An 11041-nucleotide genomic window follows, 5' to 3' on the forward strand; every position below is an offset into this window, starting at 1 on the left:
AAATGAACGGCAAATGGCTCCCAGTGCATGACATGAATCAAACAATGAACTGAAATGAACGCCAAAAGGCTCCCAGTGCATGACATGAATCAAACAATGAAATGAAATTAACGCCAATGCAATTCCATTCAAATTGGCAAGTTTAGCATTTTGCAATTTAGAAGACCAAGACAAAATCAATAACCTTTAATGGACTTTTAAGAGTGACAGATGCCCAATATATGTTCCGTCTTGGCGCTGGGCAAACACATGTTAGTATCAGGGCTCCCGAGTGGCGCAGCGGTCTACAGCACAGCATCACGGTGCTAGGGGCGTCACTACAGATCCTGGTTCGATCCCGGGCTGTATCACAACCGGCCGTGATCGGGAGTCCCATAGGGCGGCGCACAATTGGCCCAGCGTTGTCCGGGTTAGGGGAGGGTTTGGCCGCGGGGTAGGCCGTCATTGTAAATAAGAATTTGTCCTTAACTGACTTGCCTAGTTAAATAAAAGGTTAAATTAAAATTACGCAAGTGCCACAGATGCACTAGGTTACTCCTTCCAGGAAGAGAGAATCTACACTGGACCTTGTTAACAGTGAGTAAAGTGGTGACCTCACGTGCACTGGGGTGCAAACCAGACAAAGGAAGAGCTGTTGTTGTTGTGGTGGGGATGGGAGTGGAGGGGAGGAGAGAGGAGGACGGAGGGCAGGGTCATCAGCATTGAGGTCCAGTCATTCCACCTATAGGCCCCTTTCTGATCCGACTTACTAACGTAGTTATACTGAGGTCAGACACTATGTGGCACTAAAATAGGGACACAAAAAATGAAGAATCAAATCCAGGGATATGTATATGGACACATCTGGCCACAGAAAAAAGCACTGTCCCTGATCAGTTGAACATTAAGTGGGTCGCGTCATGAATTTGCTCAAAACAGTCTTTCATGTTCGGACGACTCACACATCTCTTTCTTCATTTTTCCTATAGTTGAGAAACAAAAGAAGGACAACTGTCCGAGCAGAGCTAGTTAGGGCCCCTGGCAAACAGAAGGGCCTCTCTAGTTAGGGCCCCTGGCAAACAGAAGGGCCTCTCTAGTTAGGGCCCCTGGCAAACAGAAGGGCCTCTCTAGTTAGAGCCCCTGGCAAACAGAAGGGCCTCTCTAGTTAGGGCCCCTGGCAAACAGAAGGGCCTCTCTAGTTAGGGCCCCTGGCAAACAGAAGGGCCTCTCTAGTTAGGGCCCCTGGCAAACAGAAGGGCCTCTCTAGTTAGGGCCCCTGGCAAACAGAAGGGCCTCTCTAGTTAGGGCCCCTGGCAAACAGAAGAGCCTCTCTAGTTAGGGCCCCTGGCAAACAGAAGGGCCTCTCTAGTTAGGGCCCCTGGCAAACAGAAGAGCCTCTCTAGTTAGGGCCCCTGGCAAACAGAAGGGCCTCTCTAGTTAGAGCCCCTGGCAAACAGAAGGGCCTCTCTAGTTAGGGCCCCTGGCAAACAGAAGGGCCTCTCTAGTTAGAGCCCCTGGCAAACAGAAGGGCCTCTCTAGTTAGGACCCCTGGCAAACAGAAGGGCCTCTTTAGTTAGGGCCCCTGGCAAACAGAAGGGCCTCTCTAGTTAGGGCCCCTGGCAAACAGAAGAGCCTCTCTAGTTAGGGCCCCTGGCAAACAGAAGGGCCTCTTTAGTTAGGGCCCCTGGCAAACAGAAGGGCCTCTCTAGTTAGGGCCCCTGGCAAACAGAAGGGCCTCTTTAGTTAGGGCCCCTGGCAAACAGAAGGGCCTCTCTAGTTAGGGCCCCTGGCAAACAGAAGGGCCTCTCTAGTTAGAGCCCCTGGCAAACAGAAGGGCCTCTCTAGTTAGGGCCCCTGGCAAACAGAAGGGCCTCTCTAGTTAGGGCCCCTGGCAAACAGAAGAGCCTCTCTAGTTAGGGCCCCTGGCAAACAGAAGAGCCTCTCTAGTTAGGGCCCCTGGCAAACAGAAGGGCCTCTCTAGTTAGAGCCCCTGGCAAACAGAAGGGCCTCTCTAGTTAGGGCCCCTGGCAAACAGAAGAGCCTCTCTAGTTAGAGCCCCTGGCAAACAGAAGGGCCTCTCTAGTTAGGGCCCCTGGCAAACAGAAGAGCCTCTCTAGTTAGAGCCCCTGGCAAACAGAAGGGCCTCTCTAGTTAGGGCCCCTGGCAAACAGAAGGGCCTCTCTAGTTAGGGCCCCTGGCAAACAGAAGGGCCTCTTTAGTTAGAACCCCTGGCAAACAGAAGGGCCTCTCTAGTTAGGGCCCCTGGCAAACAGAAGGGCCTCTAGTTAGGGCCACTGGCAAACAGAAGGGCCTCTCTAGTTAGGGCCACTGGCAAACAGAAGGGCCTCTCTAGTTAGGGCCACTGGCAAACAGAAGGGCCTCTCTAGTTAGGGCCCCTGGCAAACAGAAGGGCCTCTCTAGTTAGGGACCCTGCTAATCCCACCTCTGCGGGCGCAGATTAATCTGTAATTCTGGGCGTCGTCCTGATGAGTGGACAGCATCATTTAATCCTGTTAGACACTGGCTGAGGTGAACTTTCAACCTGCGTGTGCGTGCCCTTGTGGCCCCCACACTCCGACCCCGCTCCCGTCTAACCCTAATCCCTCGTTCTCTCTCTCTTTCCCCTCTTTCTTTCTCCTCTAGGACGACTCTCAAGCGCAGTCCCCCTCTTTCCTCTCCTTTGTCTCCGTTCCTCTGACTGCAGAAGGGATCTGTCAGCCAGACTAAGCATACAAACACAAGAGCTGTTTAACTCAGCAGCTGGTCAGTGGTGTCTAGGTTTGAGGGAAGGATTTAGGGTCAGGGTCTGGATGGGTTTAAACATTCAGAGTTGCTTTGGCTGACGTCACATTTAGGGATGCGTATGTATGTCAACACAGATCTGTGAGCATGGACAAATTTCACAGTTATTTTGGTTCACAAATAATATCATTTTGACTATGGCTATGCAGACCCATCCAGGTGGATGCTACATATTGGTGATGAATGTGAATGAGTTTCCCTCATACAATGAAGAGCGCTTCCATCCAATCAACTATTGTCATTACAGTATTATTCCCTAAAATGAGACTTAAAGAATGAAATGGTCTTTAGACAGAAGGATAGGGCGAGGAATCAGACAAGGGTGAAGATGAAATACAATGTCAAATGCAGGTTAGGTGTTAGGGGCCTGGTATGGCTGGAGTTTAGGGTCAGGTTAGGTGTTAGGGGCCTGGTATGGCTGGAGTTTAGGGTCAGGTTAGGTGTTAGGGGCCTGGTATGGCTGGAGTTTAGGGTCAGGTTTGGTGTTAGGGGCCTGGTATGGCTGGAGTTTAGGGTCAGGTTTGGTGTTAGGGGACTGGTATGGCTGGAGTTTAGGGTCAGGTTAGGTGTTAGGGGCCTGGTATGGCTGGAGTTTAGGGTCAGGTTTGGTGTTAGGGGTCTGGTATGGCTGGAGTTTAGGGTCAGGTTTGGTGTTAGGGGCCTGGTATGGCTGGAGTTTAGGGTCAGGTTAGGTGTTAGGGGCCTGGTATGGCTGGAGTTTAGGGTCAGGTTAGGTGTTAGGGGCCTGGTATGGCTGGAGTTTAGGGTCAGGTTTGGTGTTAGGGGACTGGTATGGCTGGAGTTTAGGGTCAGGTTAGGTGTTAGGGGCCTGGTATGGCTGGAGTTTAGGGTCAGGTTTGGTGTTAGGGGTCTGGTATGGCTGGAGTTTAGGGTCAGGTTTGGTGTTAGGGGTCTGGTATGGCTGGAGTTTAGGGTCAGGTTAGGTGTTAGGGGCCTGGTATGGCTGGAGTTTAGGGTCAGGTTTGGTGTTAGGGGCCTGGTATGGCTGGAGTTTAGGGTCAGGTTTGGTGTTAGGGGCCTGGTATGGCTGGAGTTTAGGGTCAGGTTAGGTGTTAGGGGCCTGGTATGGCTGGAGTTTAGGGTCAGGTTAGGTGTTAGGGGCCTGGTATGGCTGGAGTTTAGGGTCAGGTTTGGTGTTAGGGGTCTGGTATGGCTGGAGTTTAGGGTCAGGTTTGGTGTTAGGGGCCTGGTATGGCTGGAGTTTAGGGTCAGGTTAGGTGTTAGGGGCCTGGTATGGCTGGAGTTTAGGGTCAGGTTAGGTGTTAGGGGCCTGGTATGGCTGGAGTTTAGGGTCAGGTTTGGTGTTAGGGGACTGGTATGGCTGGAGTTTAGGGTCAGGTTAGGTGTTAGGGGCCTGGTATGGCTGGAGTTTAGGGTCAGGTTTGGTGTTAGGGGTCTGGTATGGCTGGAGTTTAGGGTCAGGTTTGGTGTTAGGGGTCTGGTATGGCTGGAGTTTAGGGTCAGGTTAGGTGTTAGGGGTCTGGTATGGCTGGAGTTTAGGGTCAGGTTAGGTGTTAGGGGCCTGGTATGGCTGGGGTTTAGGGTCAGGTTTGGTGTTAGGGGACTGGTATGGCTGGAGTTTAGGGTCAGGTTTGGTGTTAGGGGCCTGGTATGGCTGGAGTTTAGGGTCAGGTTTGGTGTTAGGGGCCTGGTATGGCTGGAGTTTAGGGTCAGGTTAGGTGTTAGGGGCCTGGTATGGCTGGAGTTTAGGGTCAGGTTAGGTGTTAGGGGTCTGGTATGGCTGGAGTTTAGGGTCAGGTTAGGTGTTAGGGGCCTGGTATGGCTGGAGTTTAGGGTCAGGTTTGGTGTTAGGGGCCTGGTATGGCTGGAGTTTAGGGTCAGGTTAGGTGTTAGGGGCCTGGTATGGCTGGAGTTTAGGGTCAGGTTAGGTGTTAGGGGCCTGGTATGGCTGGAGTTTAGGGTCAGGTTTGGTGTTAGGGGACTGGTATGGCTGGAGTTTAGGGTCAGGTTTGGTGTTAGGGGCCTGGTATGGCTGGAGTTTAGGGTCAGGTTAGGTGTTAGGGGGCTGGTATGGCTGGAGTTTAGGGTCAGGTTAGGTGTTAGGGGCCTGGTATGGCTGGGGTTTAGGGTCAGGTTAGGTGTTAGGGGCCTGGTATGGCTGGGGTTTAGGGTCAGGTTAGGTGTTAGGGGCCTGGTATGGCTGGGGTTTAGGGTCAGGTTAGGTGTTAGGGGCCTGGTATGGCTGGAGTTTAGGGTAAGGTTTGGTGTTAGGGGCCTGGTATGGCTGGAGTTTAGGGTCAGGTTTGGTGTTAGGGGCCTGGTATGGCTGGAGTTTAGGGTCAGGTTAGGTGTTAGGGGCCTGGTATGGCTGGAGTTTAGGGTCAGGTTTGGTGTTAGGGGTCTGATATGGCTGGAGTTTAGGGTCAGGTTAGGTGTTAGGGGCCTGGTATGGCTGGAGTTTAGGGTCAGGTTTGGTGTTAGGGGCCTGGTATGGCTGGAGTTTAGGGTCAGGTTAGGTGTTAGGGGCCTGGTATGGCTGGAGTTTAGGGTCAGGTTTGGTGTTAGGGGTCTGGTATGGCTGGGGTTTAGGGTCAGGTTTGGTGTTAGGGGCCTGGTATGGCTGGAGTTTAGGGTCAGGTTAGGTGTTAGGGGCCTGGTATGGCTGGAGTTTAGGGTCAGGTTAGGTGTTAGGGGCCTGGTATGGCTGGAGTTTAGGGTCAGGTTTGGTGTTAGGGGCCTGGTATGGCTGGAGTTTAGGGTCAGGTTTGGTGTTAGGGGCCTGGTATGGCTGGAGTTTAGGGTCAGGTTTGGTGTTAGGGGCCTGGTATGGCTGGAGTTTAGGGTCAGGTTAGGTGTTAGGGGGCTGGTATGGCTGGAGTTTAGGGTCAGGTTTGGTGTTAGGGGCCTGGTATGGCTGGAGTTTAGGGTCAGGTTTGGTGTTAGGGGCCTGGTATGGCTGGAGTTTAGGGTCAGGTTAGGTGTTAGGGGCCTGGTATGGCTGGAGTTTAGGGTCAGGTTTGGTGTTAGGGGACTGGTATGGCTGGAGTTTAGGGTCAGGTTTGGTGTTAGGGGTCTGGTATGGCTGGGGTTTAGGGTCAGGTTTGGTGTTAGGGGTCTGGTATGGCTGGAGTTTAGGGTCAGGTTAGGTGTTAGGGGCCTGGTATGGCTGGAGTTTAGGGTCAGGTTTGGTGTTAGGGGACTGGTATGGCTGGAGTTTAGGGTCAGGTTTGGTGTTAGGGGTCTGGTATGGCTGGAGTTTAGGGTCAGGTTAGGTGTTAGGGGCCTGGTATGGCTGGAGTTTAGGGTCAGGTTTGGTGTTAGGGGCCTGGTATGGCTGGAGTTTAGGGTCAGGTTAGGTGTTAGGGGCCTGGTATGGCTGGAGTTTAGGGTCAGGTTTGGTGTTAGGGGTCTGGTATGGCTGGAGTTTAGGGTCAGGTTAGGTGTTAGGGGCCTGGTATGGCTGGAGTTTAGGGTCAGGTTTGGTGTTAGGGGACTGGTATGGCTGGAGTTTAGGGTCAGGTTTGGTGTTAGGGGTCTGGTATGGCTGGAGTTTAGGGTCAGGTTAGGTGTTAGGGGCCTGGTATGGCTGGAGTTTAGGGTCAGGTTTGGTGTTAGGGGCCTGGTATGGCTGGAGATTAGGGTAAGGTTTGATGTTTGATGTTTGGGATAGCTATCTGACCATGCATGTTGTGCTGAAGGTTTTGGCGGATGGGAAGAGAGAAGACTGTCATAGGAAGAATGACCTTTCTATAGTGTAGAGAGAAAATAGACCACTACTGCTCTCTGCTGGCCTAGCAACTCTGTTACACAGTAAGGATCTGTCCTCCGCTGGCCTAATAACTCTGTTACACAATAAGGATCTGTCCTCTGCTGGCCTATCATCTCTGTTACACAATAAGGATCTGCCCTCCGCTGGCCTAATAACTCTGTTACACAATAAGGATCTGCCCTCTGCTGGCTTAGCAACTCTGTTACACAATAAGGATCTGCCCTCTGCTGGCCTAATAACTCTGTTACACAATAAGGATCTGCCCTCTGCTGGCTTAGCAACTCTGTTACACAATAAGGATCTGCCCTCCGCTGGCCTAATAACTCTGTTACACAATAAGGATCTGCCCTCTGCTGGCTTAGCAACTCTGTTACACAATAAGGATCTGCCCTCCGCTGGCCTATCAACTGTGTTACACAATAAGGATCTGTCCTCTGCTGGCCTAGCAACTCTGTTACACAATAAGGATCTGCCCTCCGCTGGCCAAGCAACTCTGTTACACAATAAGGATCTGAATATTGTGGAGAAATGCAGTAACATTTTGGGTTTGGCCTACTGGCAAGTAACCAAAAAGCATAAATGTATCCACTGATTCCTAATTGGCTGACTGATTCATCAATCGTCCCCTTCTCAGTGTAAGCATTCTGTCTCCCATGGCATCACCCAGGTGGGTGTTACACTTTGGCAGTAAATAACAAAAATATCCTACTGAATTACCCAAACCTGACTGTAAACATGAGGAGGACTGGTCACCTCTCAGAGCCTGGTTCCTCTCTAGGTTTCTTCCAGGGTTTCTGCCTTCTAGGGAGTTCTTCCTAGCCACTGGGCATTGCTTGCTCTTTGAAGATTCGGGCTGGGTTTCTGTGAAGCACTTTGTGACAACTGCTGATGTAAAATGAGCTTCATAAAATACATTAAACTAAGAGCATGTTGCTGTTCCAACTCACCACCCAGAAGAGAGTGTCAGAGCCTGGTACTGCCCTATAGTAGAGTATATAATAATATGATAACTCACCACCCAGAAGAGAGTGTCAGAGCCTGGTACTGCCCTATAGTAGAGTATATAATAATATAATAACTCACCACCCAGAAGAGAGTGTCAGAGCCTGGTACTACCCTATAGTAGAGTATATAATAATATAATAACTCACCACCCAGAAGAGAGTGTCAGAGCCTGGTACTACCCTATAGTAGAGTATATAATAATATAATAACTCACCACCCAGAAGAGAGTGTCAGAGCCTGGTACTACCCTATAGTAGAGTATATAATAATATAATAACTCACCACCCAGAAGAGAGTGTCAGAGCCTGGTACTACCCTATAGTAGAGTATATAATAACTCACCACCCAGAAGAGAGTGTCAGAGCCTGGTACTGCCCTATAGTAGAGTATATAATAATATAATAACTCACCACCCAGAAGAGAGTGTCAGAGCCTGGTACTGCCCTATAGTAGAGTATATAATAATATAATAACTCACCACCCAGAAGAGAGTGTCAGAGCCTGGTACTACCCTATAGTAGAGTATATAATAATATAATAACTCACCACCCAGAAGAGAGTGTCAGAGCCTGGTACTGCCCTATAGTAGAGTATATAATAACTCACCACCCAGAAGAGAGTGTCAGAGCCTGGTACTACCCTATAGTAGAGTATATAATAATATAATAACTCACCACCCAGAAGAGAGTGTCAGAGCCTGGTACTGCCCTATAGTAGAGTATATAATAACTCACCACCCAGAAGAGAGTGTCAGAGCCTGGTACTGCCCTATAGTAGAGTATATAATAATATAATAACTCACCACCCAGAAGAGAGTGTCAGAGCCTGGTACTACCCTATAGTAGAGTATATAATAATATAATAACTCACCACCCAGAAGAGAGTGTCAGAGCCTGGTACTGCCCTATAGTAGAGTATATAATAATATAATAACTCACCACCCAGAAGAGAGTGTCAGAGCCTGGTACTGCCCTATAGTAGAGTATATAATAATATAATAACTCACCACCCAGAAGAGAGTGTCAGAGCCTGGTACTGCCCTATAGTAGAGTATATAATAATATAATAACTCACCACCCAGAAGAGAGTGTCAGAGCCTGGTACTGCCCTATAGTAGAGTATATAATAATATAATAACTCACCACCCAGAAGAGAGTGTCAGAGCCTGGTACTGCCCTATAGTAGCGTATATAATAATATAATAACTCACCACCCAGAAGAGAGTGTCAGAGCCTGGTACTACCCTATAGTAGAGTATATAATAACTCACCACCCAGAAGAGAGTGTCAGAGCCTGGTACTACCCTATAGTAGAGTATATAATAATATGATAACTCACCACCCAGAAGAGAGTGTCAGAGCCTGGTACTACCCTATAATAGAGTATATAATAATATAATAACTCACCACCCAGAAGAGAGTGTCAGAGCCTGGTACTGCCCTATAGTAGAGTATATAATAATATAATAACTCACCACCCAGAAGAGAGTGTCAGAGCCTGGTACTACCCTATAATAGAGTATATAATAATATAATAACTCACCACCCAGAAGAGAGTGTCAGAGCCTGGTACTACCCTATAATAGAGTATATAATAATATAATAACTCACCACCCAGAAGAGAGTGTCAGAGCCTGGTACTGCCCTATAGTAGAGTATATAATAATATAATAACTCACCACCCAGAAGAGAGTGTCAGAGCCTGGTACTGCCCTATAGTAGAGTATATAATAATATAATAACTCACCACCCAGAAGAGAGTGTCAGAGCCTGGTACTACCCTATAGTAGAGTATATAATAACTCACCACCCAGAAGAGAGTGTCAGAGCCTGGTACTGCCCTATAGTAGAGTATATAATAATATAATAACTCACCACCCAGAAGAGAGTGTCAGAGCCTGGTACTACCCTATAATAGAGTATATAATAATATAATAACTCACCACCCAGAAGAGAGTGTCAGAGCCTGGTACTGCCCTATAGTAGAGTATATAATAATATAATAACTCACCACCCAGAAGAGAGTGTCAGAGCCTGGTACTGCCCTATAGTAGAGTATATAATAATATAATAACTCACCACCCAGAAGAGAGTGTCAGAGCCTGGTACTGCCCTATAGTAGAGTATATAATAATATAATAACTCACCACCCAGAAGAGAGTGTCAGAGCCTGGTACTACCCTATAGTAGAGTATATAATAACTCACCACCCAGAAGAGTGTGTCAGAGCCTGGGACTACCCTATAGTAGAGTATATAATAATATAATAACTCACCACCCAGAAGAGAGTGTCAGAGCCTGGTACTACCCTATAGTAGAGTATATAATAACTCACCACCCAGAAGAGAGTGTCAGAGCCTGGTACTGCCCTATAGTAGAGTATATAATAATATAATAACTCACCACCCAGAAGAGAGTGTCAGAGCCTGGTACTACCCTATAGTAGAGTATATAATAATATAATAACTCACCACCCAGAAGAGAGTGTCAGAGCCTGGTACTGCCCTATAGTAGAGTATATAATAATATAATAACTCACCACCCAGAAGAGAGTGTCAGAGCCTGGTACTGCCCTATAGTAGAGTATATAATAATATAATAACTCACCACCCAGAAGAGAGTGTCAGAGCCTGGTACTACCCTATAGTAGAGTATATAATAATATAATAACTCACCACCCAGAAGAGAGTGTCAGAGCCTGGTACTACCCTATAGTAGAGTATATAATAACTCACCACCCAGAAGAGAGTGTCAGAGCCTGGTACTGCCCTATAGTAGAGTATATAATAATATAATAACTCACCACCCAGAAGAGAGTGTCAGAGCCTGGTACTGCCCTATAGTAGAGTATATAATAATATAATAACTCACCACCCAGAAGAGAGTGTCAGAGCCTGGTACTGCCCTATAGTAGAGTATATAATAATATAATAACTCACCACCCAGAAGAGAGTGTCAGAGCCTGGTACTGCCCTATAGTAGAGTATATAATAATATAATAACTCACCACCCAGAAGAGAGTGTCAGAGCCTGGTACTGCCCTATAGTAGAGTATATAATAATATAATAACTCACCACCCAGAAGAGAGTGTCAGAGCCTGGTACTACCCTATAGTAGAGTATATAATAATATAATAACTCACCACCCAGAAGAGAGTGTCAGAGCCTGGTACTACCCTATAGTAGAGTATATAATAACTCACCACCCAGAAGAGAGTGTCAGAGCCTGGTACTGCCCTATAGTAGAGTATATAATAATATAATAACTCACCACCCAGAAGAGAGTGTCAGAGCCTGGTACTACCCTATAGTAGAGTATATAATAACTCACCACCCAGAAGAGAGTGTCAGAGCCTGGTACTACCCTATAGTAGAGTATATAATAATATAATAACTCACCACCCAGAAGAGAGTGTCAGAGCCTGGTACTGCCCTATAGTAGAGTATATAATAATATAATAACTCACCACCCAGAAGAGAGTGTCAGAGCCTGGTACTACCCTAT

At 47.9% G+C, this 11041-nt stretch overlaps 1 protein-coding gene across 1 annotated transcript in view; it reads right to left on the bottom strand.

The window, feature by feature from the left end:
• Positions 1-8649, bottom strand: part of LOC120040195 (potassium voltage-gated channel subfamily KQT member 1-like) — a gene marked incomplete at its 5' end in the record, with an annotated part of 35373 nt that extends 26724 nt beyond the window's left edge. Inside the window, 2 exon segments of the mRNA XM_038985440.1 lie at positions 8612-8628; positions 8631-8649. Coding sequence (XP_038841368.1) covers positions 8612-8628; positions 8631-8649 — 36 coding nt within the window.
• Positions 8650-11041: the final 2392 nt, after the last annotated feature.

This window comes from Salvelinus namaycush, unplaced genomic scaffold (genome assembly GCF_016432855.1).
Source record: "Salvelinus namaycush isolate Seneca unplaced genomic scaffold, SaNama_1.0 Scaffold335, whole genome shotgun sequence".
NCBI lineage: Eukaryota > Metazoa > Chordata > Actinopteri > Salmoniformes > Salmonidae > Salvelinus > Salvelinus namaycush.